Genomic DNA, 25598 nt, shown 5'->3' on the forward strand with positions numbered 1-25598 from the left:
AACAAGCAGCCTGCTTGTCCTCGGAGAATCTTTCTTTCTCTGAGGACAAACAGGACAGAGTACCAGATGGGAATCCCTAGCTACCAGGCTCACCAAAAACAAACAGCAGTCAACAGGGACTTGCAATATGCAAGGCCAATGAGAAACCAATTAAACTAAAATGAATATAAACTCTTGTTGTGTAAGTGCAGCCTGGAACTGAATAGAATAAGCTTAGGAGGGTGGAGTTGGATTCTAAACTCCAAACAAATTCTATAGAACAGGCTGACTGAAACAGCTGTCACGCTGGGAATCCTGTTAAGGCAGGAGTGAGATGTGAATGTGTGGATTGAGCTGCGCCAAAAAGTTTCTTGCACAGATCTATTGACTCTTATGGGGTTTTTTTTTAATTTGCATTTTAGAACAGAGTTTACAATGAGAGGACAGGTGATCAGGGCCCAAGCATGGCAGGCACCAGTTGTGAGGATCAGTCACAGCTATGACCCTACCGTAACTGGAGTGCTTCTTGAAACCACTAGGAGTTTTGCGACGTGGTCAGCAAAATAGCCAATGTGAAATGAAACAGCTCAAAAAAAATTCTTAAAGAAGAAAGGGAAGTTATGATTGAAAAATACTAAAAATAAAGGGAACAAATGTAAAAGAAATGAACAGTAAATTGCCCTGCACTTATCTCGTGCAAAAGGCAGGGAAGACCATGAAAAAATTCCCACAATGAAAATGCGTGACAGAGAGGATCAACACACACGTCTGCTCTGTGCAAAAGAGACAACTGTGGGTCCCGCGAGAGTCGGGCAATTGGGCCTGCCAAAAGCTTCAAGAATCTTCTGAACACTGGGCAGCATCCATACTGGAGCTCCATCGGTGGTGTCACGCATCTGTGGTAACAAAGATCTCTTAGTACAGATGATCTATACGGAATAATGCTGGTGAGAAGTGCTGGCCACATTGTTCCAAAAGCACTCACTGCAGTGAATAGTATGGCTGCTTGGGAGAACAGAAAATTTAATGCATTTTCACAACTGATTGAAAACAGTCACTGTGCAACAATCTAGAAAAGAAAGAATATTTATTGAAAAGTGCACATTTTTTCACAGATCAACATCAAAAGCATACAGTCCATGTCCACATGACTTTTTTTGCGAAACATACAAATATGAACGCAATCAAATATATTAAAATAGTTTCAACTACCAGCATTGAAACATGTCTTTAGTGTGACCCAAAAAAAAAAAAAAGGTTACTGTAGAAACAAAATCTGCAGACGCCAAAATAGCAGCTTCCACAGCCCTTAAACATTTTTTCTGTCTGCTTCAGTTTTGCTATTTGTCATAAAATCAAGTTTTGATTCCGAGCACCGCCTGGAGTTGTCAAAACAGTGAAACCTACCCCAGACGCAACACAGCAGCAATACTGAATAGACCATTTTCCTACATTACTGAGAAGTCTGCAATATCTTTACAGCTGTCTAAATGTATAGTGGCAGCAAAAATCTTCTTTACACCCTCCTATGTCCATAAGAGCAACAGTAAAGATCCCAGCTTTTAAAGATTATCCAAAGAAATGAAAACTTGCAGACCAAACACGCATTTTGCAAAAACTAGTACAAGGAATAACTTTCATAATTAACTTGCAAGGTGTGCTTGAGTGAAACTTGCTACCAAGCATTCCAAAGTGGATTTTGGTCATATTGCATATACCAAGGGCAAAGGTGTGTAACACTGTGCAATACTTATAGCTTCACATGTTACATGTCATGACTGCTGACTCATTCCACTGGATCTGAAACCACATTGATTTACTCTTGCACTTTCCAGTTTTGACTTTATATCCACAGACTTTTCAAAAAAATTAATTAATGACTGCTCAGTCAATAGTGATGCTAAAATGTGCTCAAAGGACACCATCCAATCAACTTCAGCAGCAGGCAAAGGCTGAGAGCTTCTACGTGGGGTCGTCAAAGTGTCAGTAAAAACAGAGTCCTGATCAGAAGTGGAGGCTTCAGATTGTAGATCTTCACAAGTAAACTCCTCTGACCCACTCCCTGAGCTGCCGCTGCCTCTCTGTCCCACTTCTCCTATCTGTAGCAGCAAAGTGGTCACAGTAGCAATGGCCTGATAAAGATCATTCTCTTCTGGATCCTCATGAAACATGCTGTATAAGGTTTTACAGAATTGGATGAATTCCCTCTGGAAGGCAATATATGAAAAATATAAAATCAAGAAATGAAAATCAAGATTATGATTTATTTTATTTAAAATATATCTTTATTTCTCTAATCTAGTATCCAGTGAATATTGCATTTTCAAACTGTACCCAAAATTAAGGTACTTCACAGATATATCTTTAATTCACTAGAAATTTTCCCGGATCTATTTAATGAATTTTTGAAAGTAATGTCAGATCAGACTCACCAAGAAATAGCTGGATTTTGGGTGGAGTATATGGCCATTATCCACCACTGCATTTTGTGCCCTTAGCTCCTAAAGTTCATTAAATTAAGTAACTGGCTGTAAAGGGTTTACCCTTCTGCAAACCTAATGAGTACACAGTCACCTAGAATGTAAACCGCACAGACCTGGAAAGGGGATATTAGCAGTATACATGAATTGATTTGATGAGCATGCATACATAAAGATACGTTTTTTTCTCTACCCTCCTGCAAACTTGTATGTGGAGGCCCTCTGGGTCAAACCATGTATTATTCTGTGTTGAAACAGGAAATTGAGACAATGATGCAACTGTTAGGGTCTGGCAGGTTCATTTTTATTTTTGAGAGACAAGCTTCTCATTCCTAATGGTGGGATAAGACTATAACAAGGCAACTTGGTGAGTCCTTGGGGGGGGGGGGGGGGGGGGAATCACTGACCTGGGTCATAGTGGAAGGAAGCCATAGGGGCTACGCTCTCATGTGCTACATAGAAGAGGAAAATAACCTCTTTCTTTTCACTTGGTCTCTCTTCATAGTGATTTTTGGAATATATCAAGAGGAGATTCAGTGAAGCAGTGTTCTGGAAGGTAAGGATCCCTATAGCAGTGCAACATACCCTGTGACTTTCTTCACCAAAGAGGTATTACAATGATTTTTGGAAGTGAAGAGGAATTTAAGGACTTTCTTCAGTTACCCTGGAGTGGTGGAAAATCGAAAACTTCAGAGGGAGATTGTAGTTTAATTTCACTGAGTGCCCAATAAGATTTAGCTTGGATTGCCTACAGGGGAAATTGTGGACTTCTACAGACTATTTTTCAGTATCACCATCCTCACTTCTTCCTCTAAGTGTATTAATTTTTGTCTAAATCTGTAAACTTCTCTGGCTTGGAACAAATATTTGACTGTGAACTATTTTTGAGTGGAGTGCAAAGGAGCAAGGCCTCCTAACTATTGCTGGCCCCCTCCTAAGAACCAATTTCCAGATACAGCAGTTGATGACTTTTGCTGCAGTCGCTGTAGATGAACCATTTGACCTCTACAAGGACTGTTCCCTACTAAAAGAGAGAGGATTACATGCAAAAGATGGGCTTCACATAGTTCAGCAATCATGCTGATCTTTGTTCCCACTTCCCAGGAGCCTGCAGGAACTGCAGTGCTCATCAAAACCTGTTCTACTAGCCACAGAAAGCTGTAATTTCCTCCTGTCAGAGAGATAATCAGAAGGTTCTTAAAACAGGAAGTAAAATAATTCATCTTATGAACTGGAAAGCTTTGACTTCCTATCTAGCTGAGAAATTTATATGACTTAATTCATGCCTGCATTTTATAGGACCTCTAACACAACAGAACAACTCTTGGATTTCCCAGCAATATCTTTTGCCTTGTTTTGCATGAATAAAACCATAGGTCATATTTGAGAACTCTACACTCTTCTCCATATTTTGAACCTAAACTTTGGGAGTTCCCAGGTTCACAAGGAATGAGTGATTATAATGCAGTCAAAAAAAGGAAATGGCTGCACTATGGCATGCTAAAATATTGTAGGAGAGGAAGAAACCTTTCTTCCACATATGCCAATATATTTCCCTCATCCTCTATATGAGGGGCAAGTGTGCATGCACGACAGATAGGCCCTTTCCTCTTCTGCTGTGCATTCAAAATGCTGCAGCACTCCTCTGGTAATATTTTTGTTTGAATGAAAAGCAAGGCTAAATGACAGAGACCATGGAGAAAAGGCAAAAGGACATACGAAGGAGCAGAAACAATTACAACAGACAGGGCAAAGGAAAGAGAGGCACATACAGATAAGAAGAAAAGAATGTTACAAGGATGGAGTGAGGAGCACAGAGAGGAATGTGAGAGGATCAAAGGAAAGAAAGCAAAGGCAGAGCCCGCTACATAAGTATAGCTGGGAACTCTTTAGATTTCCTCAGGACTCTAGGATTTTATTTCAATTACCAGGGACTGAGAGACATAATTCAAATCTTTGAGTACCACAGACTCTATTCCACTGTGCAATAATGTATAGAAGCTATCACTACTCCAGCATATTGAGCTGCCTCTCTCAACCAACGGTGCCAACAAAGACAGAACCTACAGAGGGTATTAGGATTGCAGCAGTGCTACCAGCTCAGAGCAGGAAGGCAGGACAGCAGCATTTCCCAATCTTTTCCAATGTGACTTCATTTTAACAACTGAAAATCCATATGATCTCAGATACCTACTTAAAAAGAAACCCTTTACTCAAAACATAAGCAGTAGCATATTCATTGTGTTTCTTAAAAAGTTTCAGTGACATATATGTTAATCTTTCTGGAATCTTGCACTCATGGGCCCTAAATCCACCCATTCAGTGTTCCTTTACCATCACTCCTACTCCTGCCTTTTCCCCTCCCACATGCAACCTAAGCAGCAAAAGACCCAAATCAGTAATTGAAATGTAGTCCTTCCACAATGAAACTACTGTTTTTAGATTTCTACATTTTCCTTGCTTTTGTTTTTTTTAAACATGCTATGCCTTTCTTTACTCTTCCTCTGAATCCTATATGCCCTCGATCATGCACATATATTCTTAGAGCCCTGATCCTCTCTGACCACTTCTACTTTGTCATACTCCTCTCATCCCAATCCTATTCACTTACAATCACAATGGAGAATATCTGTAGCAGCTATTCATGTATTCTCCAAGGACAGCAAGCCAATAATTCTCACAAGTGGGTGTTGTCATCCATGGCACCCGGTGTGGAACGCTGCTTAGCATAATACAGCTTTAAGAGCTTGTGGCAGCGCTCCCACTGCCATGCATGAGTGTCCTTCCTGCTCGTCTCGAGAGTGCAGGACCATCAGTACAGTAATATAGTTACAAAAGTCTCTAAGGAGCGGTGGGAGGGTATGTAAGAATGGCCTGCTGTCCTTGGAGAATACCTGCTACAGATAAGTATGTTCATTTTCTCTGAGGACAAGCAAGCCAGTAGATTCTCACATGTAGGAATACCTAGCTACCAGGCTCACTGAAAACAACAAAATAACAATAGGAACTCGCAATGGCGAGTTGAAAGATTCAATTAATCTGAAAACTATATACATACTGGTTGTAAGTATGCAGCATGGAACAATGGTGTAGCTACGTGGGGCTATGGGGGCCTGGGCCCTGCCAAATTTCCCCCGGGACACTGATTTTTCTGGTGGGGTCCCCAACCCCCACTAGCTGAAACCTTCTCCAGCGCCGGTCTCCGGCCCTGCTCTCTCTTCCCCCTCACGTCCTTCATGCTCCTTTTAGTGAAACTGAGCAGTTTCACTAAAAGGAGCATGCAGGACATGAGGGGGAAGAGAGAGCAGGGCTGGAGACCGGCACTGGAGAAGGCTTCAGCTGGTGGGGGTTGGGGACCCCAGCCAGCCAAGGTATTTGCTGCAGCTTGCAGTTAGCAATTGGGGGAGTGGTGGGCATGGCGAGGCAGTAGACCAAAATGTGTCTCCCCCCCCCCCCCCCCCCCCCACCTCGGGCTCTGGCCCCCTCCCACCACGAGGTCTGGCTATGCCCCTGGCCTGGAACACAATAAAATGAGCATCGGAGTGTGGAGTTGGACTCTAGACCCCCAAACAAATTCTGAAGGACTGTCTGTCCAAACAAATTGTCACGTTGGGTGTCTTGCTCAAGGCAACAGTGGGAAGTGAATGTGTGGACTGAAGACCACATTGTAGCCTTGCAATTCTCTTCAATAGAGGCTGATCTCAAGTGGGCTACCGACACCATCATGGCTCTAACATTATGAGCCTTGACATGACCCTCAAGAGTCAGCCCAGCTTGGGCATAAGTAAAAGAAATGCAATCTGCCAGCCAATTGGAAATTGTGCGTTTCCTGATGGCAACCCCTATCCTGTTGGGATCAAAAGAAACAAAAGGCTGAGTGTCTATCGACAGGGCCTAGGTCCACACCAAGTTAAAGTCCAATGCTAGCTTGCAGTCCAAAATGTGCAGTGCACTTTTGCCAGGATGGGCATGAGGTTTGGGAAAGAATGTTGGAAGGATGATAGACTGATTCAGATGGAACTCAGACACTACTTTAGGCAGGAACTTAGGGTATGTGCGGAGAACTACTCTGTTGTCGGCAAACCTCCTCCATTTGAAAGAATAACACCTCTTAGTGGAATCTTTCCTGGAAGCCAGCAAGGACTTGCAGACATCCTCAGGAAGATGCAAGGAAGCAAATTCTATGTTCTTAAAATCCAGGTTGTGAGGGCCAGAGATTGGAGGTTGGGATGTAGAAGAGATCCCTCGTTCTGCGTGTCAGAAAACAAGCCAATCTTCAAGGTTCTTTGGATGATAACTCTAGGAGAAGGAGGAACGAGATATGCCTGGGCCAATATGGGGCGATCAGGATCATGGTTCCCTGGTCTTGCCTGAGTTTCAGCAAATCTTCCCCATGAGAAGGATACAGAAGGCCAGTCTCACAATGAAAGAGGAATGCATCCAATGCTAGTCTATCTTGTCCTCTGAGCCTGGAGCAGCACTGAGGGACCTTGTGATTGTAAGGAGTGGCAAAGAGATCCACTGAGGGGGTGCACCACTATCAGAAAAATCTTATGGGCAACACCCATGCTGAGTGATTATTTGTGCAGTTGCATGACCCTGTTCAGTCTGCAAGCCAGGCTGTTGGATTTGCCTGCCAGGCATGTGGCTCTGAGAAGTATCCCATTCCAGACAGCCCATTGCCACATCTGGACAGCATCCTGACACAGACAGGATCCGGTACCCCCCTGCTTGTTGGTGTAATACATCACAACTTTATTGTCCATTTGAATGCGCACGATTTGGCTGAGCAGCCGATTTCTGAACACCTTTAGAGCATTCCATACTGCCTGTAGCTCCAGAAGGTTAATGTGAAGATCTGTCTCCTGAGCTAACCCTGAGTGCAAAGTCCATCTAAGTGAGCTCCCCATCCCAGGTGGGATGCATCCACTGTCAGCATCTTTTGGGGTTGAGGAATTTGGAATGGAAGTCCCATGGTCAAATTGGATTGAATTGTCCATCAGAATAGGCACTGAACTAACTCCAGTGTCACTCAGATGACATCTGCTAGGTTCTCAGAGGCTTCACACCATTGGGAAGCTAGGGTCTACTGGGCAGTTCTCATGTGGAAACGTTGCAAGGGAGCAACGTGCACAGTGGAGGCCATGTGGCCTAAGAACTTCAACATCTGCCAAGCCGTGACTTGCTGGCTGGCATGGAACTCTGTGGTGAGAGTGACTCGAGTCTCTGCTCTTGGCACCAGGAGAAAAGCCCGCACTCCAATTGTTGAACAGGAAACAGATGGGACTAGGGACAGTTTAAAACGAACCCTAGAAGTTCTAGCACCCAAACAGTTCTCCATAGACTCCTGAGCACCGTTTTTCGTTGTGCTCTTCATCAGCCAATCATCCAGGTAGGGAAACACATGGACTCCTAGTCTGCATAGCGATGCTGCAACGACTGCTAGACATTTTGTGAAAACATTGGGAGCTGACGCGAGGCCACATGGCAGGACACAGTATTAGAAGTGATGTGTTCCCGCCCGAAATCAGATATCTCCTGTGGCCTGGAGGTATCAGGATATGCATGTAGGCTTCCTTTAACTTGTTCCTGAATCATTAGAAGGATGCCAAAGGTAAACCATCCTGAACTTTTCTTTGACCAGGAATTTGTTCAAGGCCCTGAGGTCTAGGATGGGACACATTCCCTCTATTTTATTTGGCACAAGGAAGTACCTGGAATAGAATCGTTCCCTTCTTTCCCTGGTGGAATGGGCTCGTTGACATGGGCCTTTAGAAAGGTAAGCATACAAAAAGAGAAGTCCAAATCTCCCGTGAAGACAAAACAAAACACAAAAAAAGGCGGAAGACAACCCAAAACAGACAAAAAAAGTTTTTCACTTCTTTTTATTTTCACTTTTTATTCTCACTTCTTTCCCGTTTTTATTTTGCCTGTGGGTTTTATCATTATCATTTATTTTTTACATATTATTTTTACCAACATTGTTGATAATATATCAGATTGCCATATTTATTTTTTATGATTGTTATATTATATTGGATATTCCCATATATTATTTTTATATACACTATCATTAATAATTACAATATTTTTTGCATTTCATCATTCTTATTTTTACCCCCTTTTTATTTTTATCTTTATACTTCGACCATTTTTCACCCTGCTAGGTTGTTTAAACCTCATCTTTTTTATATATCTATAGATTCTCATGTAGACGCTTGTCTTAGCTTGCTTTCATTGTGTGATTGTTGCCCTTTGCCTTCACACTTGGTATGTGTTCCTCTAGCGACCTTTAGGACCCAGTTAACCAGGATTTTTGCTCCATTGAGCTTTGCATATGAGACTAATTGTTTTGGACGGTTGGCCACGTCATGCTGTTTTCTTTTAAATGACAGCGGTTTTAGCTGCTCTAGTTTTTCGCCAGTACATACGCTCATGCTCGCCATTTGACAGCATACAGCGGTAAGCCCTTCAGATATTTGTATTTTACATAGGAATTGGCTTAGCACGTGTTGAGGACGGGATGCCTACAAGCCACCGGAGTCTTAGTGTTTATATCTACAGGGTAGCTGTCTAGCATTTCTAGTTTCAGTATATATTTTTTGTGACGGTCTTAAGTTTTACTAGAGTGGGTAGCTGCAGTATTTTCCGAGATAGTTTCTTTTAATAATTCATGTTCTCTCATGCATAATATATCAGTATTTATTTTTTAGCATTCGGTTCATATCTGTTGTTACACCATGCATACGGTATTTCACTTGCTTAGCCATTTTTAGATGACGAGTCTGAGCTTTGGGTATTGCTACAGTATCATATTATATATGCTTTCATTGACAAGGTTTATGCATGCCACCGCTGATTATTTTTACCTTAAAGGACGGGCGTCAGTTATTTATATTAAACGGCTTGTGGCACCGCATTTTATACGTTTTGGGTCGTGCATACTACTGTTGGTTATGTCTTTATAAAATCATATAGACGATATATAATTTATTATTTTTGGTTTTCTCTGTTAGTTACTCTGATGTGTCATTCTTCTAGAGTTTTTCTTGTTACTTTTTTGATGTTTAGACAACCTTGCTCATAATTTTAAGCCATGATATTCTTTCACCATTTTAGGTATATGTGAGCACATTTTGATATTAATTCTTCTGCAGAACAATATAAGTTTAACCATTTATTTATATTGTGTTACTTTTTGTTCTGCAGTATTTTTTATTTTTTATTTTTATTTTCTATTTTTCAGTTTTGTTTCATGAATATCTTGGAGGAATACCTGTAAACGTCAGATTCAGGGTAGGTCACAATGTCTTATTTTTCATTTTTTTCATTCATTCATTTTTTCTTTTTAATACATTGGTGTTTGATAGTTCAAGTGATGTTGTTTTCATTGTTAATATTTACTTTCTAATTAATAATATTTTTTATTAATATTATTTCTATATATATTATTAAATAATGGTAAGGACTTTTATCTCCTCTTTCATATCAGCTTTACACATCTTGTTCCCTTTTAGATCAATTCTGTATATGCCATTTTGTAATATTCTAAATGTTGTTACATAATTATATTGTAGATTTTTATTAACACATATTAGTACCCCTGTTATTTTCTTTAGTGTATAATTAACATTTTATGTGGTATAATTTTTTCCCCACTATAAGGTCTGACATTTCAACGTTGTCTGTGATGTGTGTCTATGTGCTTTTGATATTTTCCTGACATCTTTGGACTCATTGTTAAATTGTTTTCAACTTCTATTTGTTTTTAACTTCTATTTCTTATGTTTTTAATTTTGGAAGAATTGTACTTTATATCTAATATGTACATATGTTAATTTATTTGTTTTATTTTAGATCCCTGAGGAAGGCCTGCTGGCCGAAACACGGACCGTGTAGGGTCCTATTAAACTTTTCTGGCACTCTAACTCCCTTGTTTTTGGTCTGTTTTGGGTTGTCTTCCGCCTTTAGAAAGGTAGACAGTTCCTCTGCGAGTACTTCCTTGTGAAGACAGTTGATGAAGGAAGCTCTCAGGGGGCAATTTGGTGGTCTCCCTTCACCAGTAGTCCTTTGACGTAACCAAGATGGACTATTTGAAGAACACCATCAGTCAGAGGTTTCAAGGGGCCTCCTTTCTTGCAAAAAAAAAAAAACTCAGCCTCCCTCCTACAGGTAGTTCTTCTCCTACAGTTACTTTGACTGTAGCTATGCTCTGCTGGAGGAAGTAAAAAACTCAAAAACTCACCCCCCTCCCCCGTGTTGACTGGAGAGCCAGCTGGGGCTTAGGCGCACTCTGTTGAAAAGAACAAGTGCGTCAAGGCTGAGCTTGCTGAGTGGGTGAGAAAGAGTGTACCTATGCCTAAGAGTAGAAGGGACCCCTTCTTTGACTTGCCCAAAAACCTCCTAGAGGAGGGTGCAGAAGGTGCTGTCCGGGAGAGACGTCAATGGTATCAGTGTGTTTCTTCTTGAGGTCTGCGACCTCTTCCACCTTCTCTCCAAAAGGTTATCACCCCAACAAGTGGTGTCCGCCAACCTCTGCTGGACCGCCGGGTCAAAGTCAGAGACACGCAGCCATGAGAGTCTGCACATCGTTATACTCTGAGTGGAGATCCTGGATGCCACATCAAAAGCAGTTGGCGAAGATATTCGGCCTGCTCCGGTAGGAAAGAATCTGCCAAATCAGTCATAGTGCTAAGTTCTGCAAATAGAGGCTTGTATAGAGCTGGTATGACTGCATACAGGATATGAGCATTGAGACCTGATACATCTTTCATCCAAATGAATCCAGAGTTTGAGCTTCTCTGCCTGGGGGCACTGAAGTGAAGTCTCTGGAACCTCTGATCCATTTGCACGCGGATTCCACCAGCACAGAGTGATGAGGCAACTGCAGCTTATCAAATCCAGGTGAACTCTGAATCCAATACATGGTATCGATCTTCTTAGGAAGGATAGAGACAGAGGGGACTCCTAGTTCTTCACTTGAACATCATGTAAGAACTTGTGAAGCGGGACAGTCACAGCATCTCTAGGTGGAGAGTTGTAATCCAGGACCTCGAACATCTCAACCCTGGGCTCATCCTCCGTCTCCAACTGAATTGGGATGACAGCTGTCATCTCCTTTACAAAAGCAGGGAAGGAGAGACTCTCTGGTAGAGACTTGTGCCTTGCTTCTGGTGGGGAGGGGTCTGATGGAAACAAGTACCTTGGATCATCATCAGATGCCCACGAGCAGTCTGAATCAGTGTCAGCAAAAATCTCCTCATGAGAGGGTTGAGACCGAGCCTGCCTTGGGTAGGAGGAACTAAGTCCCTGTCTGGAATGGCACTGAGATGCAGGCTCCACCCTCAAATCTGGCGAAGCTTCCTCCATTGAAGTCGAGAGGGTACCTGCAGGTCTGAGGGCCCTGTGAGGCAGATGGAAGAGGAATGGCTGGCACAAGCACCCTTGATGCCAAAGCACTCTGTTGTAGAAGCCCTGCCAAGTGCTCTTGGAGAATGGCCCAGATCCATTCATCATTGGTCGACATCTGGAAAGGCTGGGGTGTCCAGTCAGAGAAGGCTGCTGAACCGTCAGTGTCGACTTGGGTACCTGGTCCCAGCTACATGGAGACTTCCGAACTGGCACCTCCTTGACGGAGGGGGAGTACTCCTTCCAGTAAAGGTGCTTCTTGGGTACCAGGTCTCTTGGTGCCCGGTGCTCCTGGCAACATGCATCGAGGGGGATTAATGCTTGTGCTTCTTGGCCTTCGCCTGATGTCGAGCATCGACACCCCTCAGTGCTGACGAGGACGACGTTGAACCCTCCCATCTCCTTGGTGTCAGGTCTGATTCTGATCTGTCCCCGTGGATGAGTACTGGTCACTGATACACTAGTGAGGAGGGGAAGGGAAAAGACAGCAAGCAGGGATTGGTGGGAAGGAGGAGATCCAATGTGGAAAGTAGGTAGGGGAGACAGCAAGGAGAGAAGAGAGAGGGGGGAGAAGAGAACAGAGCAAAATGGAAGAGAGTATGTGCCCCTCACCCACCAATGCATTTGCTTTATCCACTTGCACACATACATATATTTGCTCAAACAATCCCTCCACACCAAAGAATCCCCAGCATCTTCCCCACATGCTTGTCCCCCAGTCCACGTAAATATCCACCTTCCAAACATACCCCCTTACTACCCCCACCAGCATCCTCCCCATAAACACAAACATACACCCTTCACCACACATATACACCACTCCCTATCACACACATACACAACAGGTACACCTCCATCCATACACCACCTGTCACCCTACTGAGATACTCTCATCCCACTCCTCCCCACCGAGTCCTTTACATAGACAAGCCTTAGTCTGCCATCAGCACAAGGGGAAATATACCACTGATCCACATTATAAGTTTGCAATTTGCAACTTTTTATGGTTCATCTTGTAATTTCTGTTCCATTTGCTTAAATTTACTCCCAGAGGGGCTACGTATAACTCCAGACTACTTCTACTTCAGGAAGCAGGTGAAAGCCTGGCTCGTCACCCAAGCATTTAATACATAGGGTGACTGACTATACACTCATTCTGCACCTGGACTAGCTTGCTACACACACTGTAACTTTGATCAGTTCCTTATCTCTTGCTTAACTATACAACGAACTTCCCTTGAGTTTAGCTAACCACCAATTTATCCCAACTGACTCTGTGCCATGCATCTTGTCCCCATCATATATCTGTTCTTGATTCCTCAGCTATATATATGGTAAGCCATATTGTAGAAAATCTCTAGCATCATATCTATGTTAGTTGAATGTTCTAATGCCTGCTTATTAGGTGTATCATTAGTATTATGCTAACATTGTATTATATCTCTGGTAATTAAATTCCAATGCTGTTAAATGTGTATATTTTTTATACTATTTCACGGGTACTTCTATTATGTTTCAATTTACTGTTTTCAAGTTTACCATTTATTATTGTATTATATTTATTCCTGGTTATTTTACTATTGTTATACTGTTAACAAAATTGTAAGATTTATGTTAAACTGTACCTGTGGTACACCATCTTGGGTGAATCTCTTCATAAAGGTGGTTAATAAATCCCAATAAATAAATAAATGCACCAAATGAACTGCATTTTACCTGGGTCATTTTGGGCAGTTCTTTTTCAGCCTTCTTATCTTTTTCTTTTGCTAAATCTTTAAGCATTTGCTTCAGTTGCTTCTGATAGTCCACTCCGTCACCTAATGTAGATAAAAAAACCAAATCCACAAAATTAAATTGAAACCTTATACATAAAACGGATTTATCATTAGCCATCTAAAAACAATTTTAAAAAGCAACATAGTACAATATTTATTTTAGGAATTTGCCCTTTGTATTTAGCCTTTTTCCAAGTCTTCAACACCTATTACAATTCTGTTCAGACATCCCTATGTTCACAAAAGTTTATGTCCAATGGTAGACTATTGCCTTCTTTACATCTGACCATTGATGATGACTTTGTAATTATTGAAAACCATTTTGAACTGACATGAAATGCAGTGCAGTAAATCCAATTAAACATAAACTGTACAGCTTTATTATTTGTATTATAAATTAGAGTAATTTTATCTTTTATCAGTTGTAGAGTATGCTCCTGATTTGCCCAGTCCTAAGATATCTTGAGCAGATCTCATGATGTCAGAAATGTGGTCAGTGATTAATTGGTACTGCTATTTATGACACTAGAAGATAGCATAAAGCTAAGTTACTTACCTGTAGCAGGTGTTCTCTGAGAACAGCAGGCATATATTCTCACATGTGGGTGACATCATCCACAGAGCCCGGTGCAGACACTGCCAAGTACACTTTCACTTTAAATATTTGAGGTAGTGCCACCATGAATGAGCGGGTGCTTTCCTGCCCGACACTCAAGCCCGGGACCAGCTGTACAGTATTAAAGCTAAGAAGACAACTCCAAGGGGAGGCAGAAGGAAGTGAAAATATATGCCTGCTGTCCTCTGAGAACACCTGCTACAGGTTAAGTAACTTAGCTTTCTCAGAAGATGAATAGGCATAATATATTCTCACATGTGTGACTCGCTAGCTACCAAGCTCACAATATAAATCAGTTTCTGCAACTAAGGAGATAGTGAGCCTGGTGGAAAAAAAGGGCCAGAGGGTGGAGTTGACATTAAGTAGTAAAAATATTCTGCAGGACTGCTTGTTCAAACCAGCTATCCTGCCTGGAACGCTGCTTCAGACAGTAATGAGCAGTGAAGGTGTGGATAGAAGACCATGTAGCCACCTTGCAAATGTCTTCAATGGAGGGAGAGCGGAAATGGGCTACTAAAGCTGCCATGGCTCTTAGACTGTGAGCAGTGACTTGGCCATGAAGGGTTAAGCCCAGCCTGACTATATGTGTAGGAGGTACAGTCAGTCAGCCAAGTTGAGATTGTACCTTTGCTGATGGGAATCCCCAACCTATTTGGGTCAAAGGACACAAAAAGCTGTAAGGACTTCCTATCAGGTTTGTATGTTCTAGATAGTATGCTAGCGAATGCTTGCAGGCCAAGGTATGCGATGCTGCTTCTCCAGGATTACAGTGTGGCTTTGGAAAGAAAAGAGGTAGTACAATGGATTGATTGAAATGGAACTCCAATACCACTTTAGGAAGGAATTTGGGGTACGTTTGGAGTACAACCTGATGAAAGGTGGGCTGCCTCAAGGGCTTGAAGTTAGCTCTTACTTCTGCCAGAAGAGTCAGCAATTAAGAACAGTACCTTTTATGTGAGGAATTTTAGAGAACAGGAATGAAGTGGTTCAAATGGATGTTTCATGAGAGCTGTTAGGATGACATTCAGATCCCATGACACCGGAGGTGGTTTGATAGTTGGTTAGGTATGAAACAATACTATAGCAAATGGACTCAAATTGTAATTAGTCTCTAAATAACTATAATCAAAAATCACTATAAAGACTCCTTTACATATACATTCAATATTTAAAATCACAATAATTTATTTTCCAGTCTAATATATATATAAAAAATGTTTTATCCCACCCATTAATGTTCACAAAAGGTTTTTACAAATCACCAAACTCTCAGATTGCTAAAAATCATGACTGTTCACCATTCTAATTATTAATACCCTTTTACTAAATCCTATCTTGTTGGTACAAAGTAAAAACTCTGATACAGAAAATACAGATACTTAATACTGATTTGTGCACCAATCCAAATGCTTTTCATGTGCCATCAATATTCTCTTGAGACTTTGATAATATTATTTAAACAAGGATAGAATGCTTCACACACTATTATTAGTACATCAATTCATACATTTTGCGATGTTCCAAATGTAGGTCTCAATCAACAACTTTCAGCTTTTCAGTCTTTGTAATCGCTAAGAAACGACTTCCAAACTCTCCCTTGATTTTCATAACAAGTTTTTCAAAGTCACAGTTTAACATTTCAAATTCTTGTCTTAGAATCTCTACATGGGCTCATGTTTCACTAAAAGTGTCATCAGGAGATTCTTAAATATCAATCATCAAAACAGAAAAAGGATTTGAGTAGAAAGTGTAATAGGCTGAAGCTCCAAGAAGCACTCTGGAGTCATGCTGGAGTCAAGAGCCTACAGCGCTTTCTATTTGGAGCATCGCAGAATGTATGACTTGATGGACTAATAATAGTATGTAAAGCATTCTATCCTTGTTTAAATATTATCAAACTCTCTCAAGAGAATATTGATGGCACATGGAAAGCATTTAGATTGGTGCACACATCAGTATTAAGTATCTGTATCTTCTGCATCAGAGTTTTTACTTTGTACCAACAAGATAGGATTTAAAAAAAACCGTATTAATAATTAAAATGGTGAACAATCATGATTTTTGTGCAAACTGAGAGTTTGGTAATTTGTAAAAATCTTTTGTGAACATTAATGGGTAACATAAAATTATATACTTATATATTAGACTGAAAAATAAAGTATTGTGATTTTAAGTACTGAATGTATATGTAAAGAAGTCTTTCTAGTGATTTTTGATTATAGGTATGAAACAAACCTTTCATGAATCTAACCATTAAGGGATGAATGGAAACTGGCTTATTATCAACTTTAGAATGAAAAGCACTGAGAGCACTCAAATATACTCAAACTGAATTAGTTTTGAGGCCAGAATCCGAAAAGTGGATGAGGTACTCCATAAGAGTAGGTAGAGAGCTTATAGTAGGATCGAGTGCTCTGGCTGCATACCAAAGAGAAAATCCTTTCTACTTTAAATGGTAATATTTTCATGTAGGTTTCCTAGAGGCTAGGAGTGTCCTAGAGACTGCGTTAGGAAGGTTTAAGCAATGTAAATCTATGTTGTCAGGAACCAAGCTGTCAGGGATAGAGAACGAGGGTCTGGATGAAGGAGAGACTCTTTGTTTTGTGTTATTAGGGTTGGAAAAGGATCTAACTTAAATGGTTTCCTCGATGATAACTTTAGGAGAAGGTAGAACCAGATTGGACGTAGCCAGTAGGGAGCTATTAGAATCATGGTCCCCTGGTCTCGATGCAGTTTGAGAACAGTTTTCCCTATGAGAGGTAGTAGGGGAAAAGTGTATAGGTCTGTTTGCCAGTGAAGAAAAAAGGCATCTGGGGCTGTACGGTTGGGAGCATAGAGATGGAAGCAAAAGCAGGGAAGGCTTGTTGTTCTGAGAAGAACCAAAAAGGTCTATCGCTGGGGTCCCCCACTGCTGGAATATTCAACAAACTGCCAAGGTGCTGAGGGACCATTTATGAGATTGAAGGATTCTGCTCAGTTTGTCTGCTATAGCATTTTGTTTGCCGGCTAAGCAAACAGTTCTTAAAAAGATGTTTTGAGAAGCCACCTAAGTCCATATCTGGATTGCTTATGGTAAAAACCTGTTCCTGTTTGTTCAGGTAATACATCGCTACATAGTAGTCTGTGCGAATGAGTATTACCTGACCGAGGATAGGTTCTGGAAGGTTTTGAGAGCTTTCCAATCTGCTTGTAATTCCAGAAGATTGATATATCTTTTTTCCCACGAGGACCAAGAACCTTGTGTGTGGAGATATTCTAGGTGTGCTCCCCAACCTGTCATGAATGCATCTATGGTGAGGATCTTGTGATGTGGAAGGGATTTATTTATTTATTTCATTTGTATCCCACATTTTCCCACCTATTTGCAGGCTCAATGTGGCTTACATAATACCGTGATGGCGATCGCCAATTCCGGTATGAGACATATAGAGTGGTATTGTGTTAAAGTTCAAGAGTGACAGAGTGAATTAGGTAGTCAAGGAGGAAGAGTTAAGTTTTGTCCAGTTCTGGTATAAGTTTCGTTGTGTTGCAGTGTTCAGGTGTTTAAGTTGGATCGTTATGGTATGCCTTTTTGAACAAGTTGGTTTTTAATGATTTCCGGAAGTTTGTTAGATAGTGCATTGTTTTCAAGACTTTTGGTAGTGCATTCCATAGTTGCGTGATTATGTAGGAGAAGCTGGATGCATAGGTTGATTTATATTTTAGTCCTTTGCAGCTTGGGTAGTGGAGATTTAGGTACGTGCGTGTTGACCTTTTTGTGTTTCTGGTTGGTAAGTCTATGAGGTCTGCCATGTACACAGGGGCCTCACCATGAATAATTTTATGAACCAGGGTGCAGATTTTTAACGCAATTCTTTCTTTGATTGGGAGCCAATGCAGTTTTTCTAGTAGGGGTTTGGTGCGTTCAAATCTCATTTTTCCAAATATGAGTCTGGCTGCGGTGTTTTGGGCAGTTTAGAGTTTCTTGATGATTTGTTCTTTGCATTCGGCATAGATTGCATTGCAGTAGTCTAAGTGACTTAGTAACATCGATTGTACCAGGCTGCGGAATATTTCCCTCGGGAAGAAAGGTTTTACTCGTTTGAGTTTCCACATTGAGTGGAACATTTTCTTTGTTGTAGTTTTCACTTGGCTTTCTAGCTTGAGGTTTCTGTTGATTGTAACTCCGAGAATTTTCAGGCTGTCTGAAATAGGAGGGGTGTTTATATTGGTGGGTTTATTCGAGTTGTATTGGGATGAGAGGATTAGACAGTGTGTTTTTTCTGCCTTGAGTTTTAGTTGAAATGTATCCGCCCACGAGTTCATGATTTGCAGGCTAAGTTTGATTTCGTTTGTGATTTCTGTTAGATCGTGTTTGAACGGGATGTATATCGTGACATCATTGGCGTAGATGTAAGGGTTAAGGCCTTGGTAAGATAGGAATTTGGCTAGTGGGGTCATCATTAGGTTGAAAAGGGTCGGTGATAACGGTGATCCTTGGGGTACTCCACACTCTGGTTTCCATGGTGATATATTCGAATTTGATATCACCTGGTATGTTCTTGTGGTTAGAAAACCCTCGATCCAACTGAGTACACTTCAACCGATCCTGAAGTATTCTAGGATGTTTAGTAGTATTTTGTTGTTTACCATGTTGAACGCACTAGACATGTCGAATTGCAGGAGAAGTATGCTTTTGCCAGTTGCAATTTCTTGTTTGAATTTGGTTAGGAGAGTAATTAATACTGTTACGGTACTGTGGTTGGAACGAAATCCTGATTGTGTTTCGTGTAGTATTGAGAATTTAAGTAGTCGGTAAGTTGCTTGGTTACCATGCTTTCCATCAATTTGGCTACCAGAGGGATAGATGCTACCGGGCGGTAGTTGGTGATTTCATTTGCTTTTTTCTTTGTATCTTTAGGTATTGGGGTGAGTAGTATGTTGCCTTTGTCCTTAGGAAAGAGTCCAAGTTGCAGCATGTAGTTTAGGTGTAATGTGAGGTCTGCTATGAAGCGTTTTGAGGGGCGAATTGGAATGGAAGACCCTGGGTAAGATTCTGAGACACTATCCACCATTGTAGAGAATGGTGTAGTTGTAGAGTGATCTGAATATGAGCTGATAGTAATCCTGTGACTTGGGACCACTGAGGGGGGGGGGGGGGGAGTGCCCACTGAGAAATTTGGAAGTGGAAATGAGCCAATGGTGTTACATGGACTGTTGAAGCCATGTGACTGAGTAGGGGGAGCAACTGACGAGTAGATACTAGGATGGAGTTGAACACCTGAGTGGCGAGATGTAGTATGCTGTTTGCCCTTAGTTGAGGAAGGAAGGCCCTGCCCTGAGTCATATTGAGGAGAGCCCCTATGAACTCTAAGGTCTGAACTGGTTGAAGATGTGATTTGGGGTAACTGATCACAAATCTGAGGAGTTCTTGGAGCTTTATGGATGACTGAATGCAGCTGTTTGCCAAATCTCGGCAGGCTGCTTTGATTAACCAGTCGTCCAGGTAGGGGAAGACGAGTATGCCCCACTTGCAAAGTGTTACAACTACTACTATAAGACACTTCATGAAGACTCGAGGAGCCTAAGCTAAGCCAAATGTTAAGACTTTGTATTGATAGTGCAGAGCTCCACAGAGAAAGCAGAGGAACTTTCAGTCTGCCGGGAGAATGGGTATGTGTGTGTATGCTTCCTTGAGATCTAGAGAGCAAAGCCAATCGTTGAGTTGTATCATGGGAAGTGGGGATCCCATGCAAACTTTTTCTATGAGTAGAAACTTATTTAAGACTTGAAGATTGAGAACTGTACGTACTCCCCCCCCCCCCCCCCATCTTCTTTGTTATTAGAAAATATCTGGAATATAACCCTTGACCCCTGCCTGGTGGAGGAACTGGTTCTACTGCATTCTGCTGGAGGAGGGCTGAGAGCTCCTCTTGAAGTAATTTGGAAGGGGTTGAAACGAGACTCTCTTGGTGGATGGTTGGGAGGTTTTCTTTGCAGCAGAGCGCAGCTGTGCTGAATGGTGTGTAGCACCCAAAGGTCAGTGGTTATGAGAGGCCAGTTCCATTGGAAGAGACTGAGCCTCCCTCTGATAGGTAGGTTGCTTGACATGGACAACTGTATGGTGGCAATATTCTCTAGGAAGGAGTCAAATATTAGGCTGTTTAGACTAAGGATGTCTAGGTTTTCTGATCCCGCTGCTGCCTTAGGGCATAGTACCTAGAGGTGGAAGAGGAGTTGGACTGTAATGACGCTTACACATGTACTAATGTGAGCATTGATATCCTCCTGTAAATCTTCTAGAAGTAGCAGCAGAAGTTTGTGTCCTGCACAGAATCTTAATAGTATCTGCATGTTTTTTTAATTAGGAAGGCCACTTCCTCGACTGTCACCAAACAAGTTTTCTCCACGACAAGCAACATCTGCTAGACATTCCTGGACAGCAGATTTGAGGTTGAAGACCCTGGGCCAACAGAAATGTTGCATTGCCACTGCTAAGGTGGAAATACATGAAGAGACATCAAAGGCTTGCCTTGCCAGATATTTACGTCAGTAGAGAAGTTTTCTGTGAATCTTATAGAATTCCTCAGCTTTCTCAGGGGAAAGGAATTCTGCAAAAGCTCAGAGTGCTCTGTAGTAGAGATTTTAAATAAATTGTGGAATACAAAGTTGATAACCCAATATGCAATTGGTTAGCATTAAAGCTTGAAAAGTTTTTCTGCCAAAAGAGTCTAATGTTTTAGCTTCTCTTCCTGGAGGAGTAAAAGCATGTGATCTTGCACTGAAGCAGATTCTATAACTAGGGAATGATGAGGTAATTGTATTTTCTCAAACCCAATGGATTTTTGTATCCTATACATTGTATCAATTTTCTTTGGCGCTACTTGAACTGACAGTTTTTAAGTAGACTGTTCTACTTCATAATTGAATGAAGTAGAACAGTGATGTCCTCTCTAGGAGAATCATAATCTAGAACTTCAAAAAGTTCTAATCAAGGTTCTTCCTCTGTTTCCAGTTTGAAAGGTATGGCTTGAGTCATCTCTCAGACAAAGCCAGAAAAAGATATACTCTCTGGAGGAGATCTACATCTCTCAGGTGGTAGAGATGGATCAGATGGAATGCCATAGGACTCTTTAGCTGAAAGGTGCTGTGGGTCTGGATTCATCTCCCAGCAAAGGTCTGAGTCTGACTCTTCAAACTACTGTTCACGGGAAGTACGTGGAAGAGAGTGACGACTAGAGCATCGGCTCTGCATCAAGGTGCATTGAGGCAGATGAGTCTCCAAAGTTGGGGAAAGTTACTCTGGCAATGTCAACACATGCATTGGTCATGTTCGTGCCACACCGGATCGTGAACGTCAAGCCAGTGTGCAGTTCCTTTCCCGTGATTGTCTTTCTGATGCATTGATGGGCTGGGCTGAGGCAGGCACAAGCACCCTGTAAGCCTGTATAGACTGTGAATGCAATAGCCCTGAAAGCTCCTCCTTGAGCATAGCCCGGATTTCCTCGTGAAGAGTAGATGTCAGTACTGGCTGAGAAAGCGGTGTGAACGCAGCTCAAATTATAGCCTGTGCAGGCATAGGAGACCTCGAAGACCTTGAAGGCTGTGAATGAGTAATGAACTGGAGAGCAGAGCGGCCACTGTGGCATGGACGCTTCCCGTATATTGAGGACATTGATGCAAGAGAGGTATGGGCAGAGTGCCTGCAGGGATAATGATGGTGATGCTTTTTAGGTTTTTTTATGCTGCAGGTGCCTCAATGTGCGCAGCACCAATGACGAGGACGTACAGTCCTTACGGATATGCGGTACCAAGTCTGATGTTGGATCTTCTGGATGTTACATTGTGCAGGCAGAGGCTACATTGTATGCCTCAGTGTTCTGGACCTAAGCACTGAACACACCAGTTATGGGGGCCTGAAATAGTTCTATTGCATCAAGTACACTTCTTAAAGCCACTCAGCACCCTCGTTGACATGGAAAGAAAAACAGCTGATAAGTCAAAAGACTCAATGGCACAGGGAGCTTGAATAGTTGTGTACCCAAAAGTAGCTGATGCTTCCCAGGACTCACAAGGCTGAAAATTAAAAAATGAAAATAATTGAAAAAAAATGTAAAATTTGAACAATAATGAAAAAAGAATATGAAGAAAAAATGTCCCAAAAAGGGGAAGGCACCAGTAAAGCAAAAGTTTGACATGCTGAGGAGAGATTAAAATGTCAACCTTGAGCGTTGGGCGGGAAGGTCCTCGTGCTTGTGCAGTGGGGGCACTGCCTCAAAGATTTAATGTGACAGTGTACTTGGCAGTGAAGCCAAGGCAGAGAAGCTGAAGATTCTAAATTATATAATCGATACAACAGATGGAACAGCTAGGACTCTATCAGTATGCCAATATCATACCTATCAGTAATAGATGAAACAATGACAAATACTTGACAAAAAAACAATTGTCTTTTTTGGGAAACCCCTGAATAATTTGAAACTATTTACAATTTAGTGGCAAGTGTGGAAACCAAGGACATCCTACATTCATCAGTCTTCCAGACTGGGTCCTGGACTTGTCTAGCAAGACTCAAGGAAAGGAAATTATCATGTAAGAGTCAATTTCACCTTCCTTATCATCCAGCTCAACCAGTTTACAGTAGTTGGATATATCAAAACTTAAAACCTCAGAATGGAAAACAAGGCTCCATCTAAGATGGCCCTGCTAAAATTACCGTTACCAATACAATATCGAATTACCTTCATAGTCATTATCTTAACTTTTAAGTCCTTTGCTCTCGTCTTCCCCTCCTCCTATTCAAACACATCATTCCTTACTCCCCAAACCGTGCTTTATGCTCCTCCCAACAGAACTTTCTTGTGAAACCTTCCTACCTCTAAATTCGTTCACACTCTGCTAGAACTTCTTCTTTCTCAGTTGTTTCCCCTACCCTCTGTAATGCTATTCCTCTCCATTTTCATTCCTAAGGTTTAACTCTATTCTCAAAGACCATTTTTCTCCAAAGTGTTTTCACCAGAAACTAGATTAAGTTTAAGCCCCTTGCGCCCTTCACGAACCCACTGCAGCAGGACCTCCCCTTTCACCGTCTCGTCAATCTTTTCACACCCTTTCCCATCTTATATATTCTCCACTTTGAATTAAAGTTTTAGTTTCTTAGATCCATATTTGTCCCCATTGTATCCTATGCATCCTTCTATGTCAATCGTCTCTTCTTTTCAACTCAATGATGATTGATTGTAAACTGCTTAGATAATGTTTATTTGGGGTATATTAAAATTGAACTCTGTCCTGACATCAACTTTACAATGTCTGATGAATGAATGTAGTGATGGCCAAATTGCCACCTTCCAAATATCCTTTTGAATCACCATCTCTTGTCAAATGAGTGGCTGACTGAACCATTGCAACTGATAGGCAAGCAGGACAACTGTAAGCAGAAGGTAGAGAACAACAGAACACAAATGTACACTGATGAGGATAAATCATATTTGATGTTTTACATGTTTCCAACAGAATTATAGCCATCCATCTCAATATTTGTCATTACTGTATTAGAGTTCAGATAACAGATCTCAGAATTGGTTGGGACACCGGTGCCATGGTCCTATATTTTGCCAAACATAGCATCAGCAATTAAAATGCTTGAGGTGAGGCCAGAAATTGGTTTATATGACCCCTCTAAACTATCTGCTTCTCCTGTTGTTTTTGTTATTAAAACTATAGTAAAAAGAAGACATTAACACATGCCATTTGTTTTTCCAATCACTAGCGGTCTGGTAGTTGATAGCAGAGGATTTCTTAATGGTGACTGACAGTCTCTGTCATTCTCAGAAAGAGCTGTGAAAGTAAAACACAGAAAAAAAACTTATTTGCTTGTGTTTTCAATTCATCTTGCTCAAAAAGCCTAATATGACAAACAAAATATATGCCCACAAAAATAACATAAATAAAACAAATACCCCACATTCAAACCTTATTATCTAGGAAAACAATATACAGCCATCACAGCCCATGACAGCTCATAAAACAGTTTACATTAGTCAAACATATAATCATAGTTCATTGAGGGGGTCTTTTACTAAAGCTTAGCTTGAGTTATCAGTAACAGGGCCTATTTTATTCCTATGGGCCCTGCTGAAGATAACTTGAGCTAAGCTTTAGTAAAAGACACCCCCCCCCCGACATTCCTAACCTTCACAAGGCAAAGGAGTCTAACAGCTAATTTTAGCTATAATAAACAGCAAAAATACAACCAAGCTTTAACAAGTTTCTTTACTCTTAACTCCTTAGAAAGGGAATTCTACAAAGTTGATGGTGAGCTGGAAGGAGCCAGTGCAAGGTATTGCCCTTCTCTGTACATTTACGTAATATATAAAGGCCCATTTTATAAATGTTGAGATTGGAATTGAGACATCCAGGTCAGGATGTATTTTAAAATTACTGAATGTGGAGCCTTTTATAAAATACATATAAGGAAATGCAGAAGTGGAAGAGCTAGGGGGCATGAACAGGGGGAGCACCCATTTTACAAAACTTACATATGCACAAAGAGTAGTATCAACTTGGATTTTCTACTTATAAGTGCCAGTACTTACAAGGAATTGGCAATTTTGCAACTTACACTTGGTAACTCCTGACTCTTACACACCTAACTGGTCCCATTTTACAAACCTATATGTCTAAGTACCACCAATGAAGAAGTGAGGCAAAAGTAAATAGAGGACTAAGGAGATCTACTCCATTAATCCCTTGGAGAAAGGCATAGGCAAAAGAAGAACTTTTTAAAAATCTGTGCATGTCTCGGAGCTGGTGCAAAAACTCAATGGAGAAATTAATTTACACAAATGTGTATTTCCTGTGTAAGATGGGGAATACATATGTCAGGTTCTGTAACGTATAAAAGCCCTTCCTCACTACTGCTGAAATATGATCCTCAAATGTTAACCTATAGTCCAATAACACACCTAGATATTTAAACAAATCTGAAACCACCATGGGTCAATAATGGATGGGTGTTCTAAGTGCAAAACTAAGAACCAAACCATGATGTACAAACCAGTGAAATGTAGCATCAAGACACTTTTGAAGCACAGAAAAATCAGAAGATAAAGTAGACACCTTAGCTAAAAGCAAAATGTCATCAGCATAACAACAAACATTAATACCAAAGCTCTGAATCAAATTGATTAAAGGACTTTTAAAAATATTAAACAAAATTGGAGACAAGATAGACCCTTGTGGAACGTCACAATCCAAAGAAAAAAATCCTTGACCTCACATCAGATTGAGATACTGCAAAAGTTTGCGCAGTCAGAAATGATTTAAATCACTGCAACACCATTCCACCAATCCCAATAA

The 25598-nt window shown here is 41.1% G+C and overlaps 1 protein-coding gene across 1 annotated transcript in view; it reads right to left on the reverse strand.

Moving 5' to 3' along the window:
- Nucleotides 1–1047: 1047 nt before the first annotated feature.
- The window catches only part of TBC1D8 (TBC1 domain family member 8), a 221215-nt gene continuing 196664 nt past the window's right edge, over nt 1048–25598 (reverse strand). The window contains 3 exon segments of the mRNA XM_030201431.1: nt 1048–2186; nt 13584–13684; nt 23988–24077. Coding sequence (XP_030057291.1) covers nt 1752–2186; nt 13584–13684; nt 23988–24077 — 626 coding nt within the window. The 3' untranslated portion in view covers nt 1048–1751.

The sequence above is a fragment of the Microcaecilia unicolor genome, chromosome 4 (genome assembly GCF_901765095.1).
Source record: "Microcaecilia unicolor chromosome 4, aMicUni1.1, whole genome shotgun sequence".
Classification (NCBI taxonomy): Eukaryota; Metazoa; Chordata; class Amphibia; order Gymnophiona; family Siphonopidae; genus Microcaecilia; species Microcaecilia unicolor.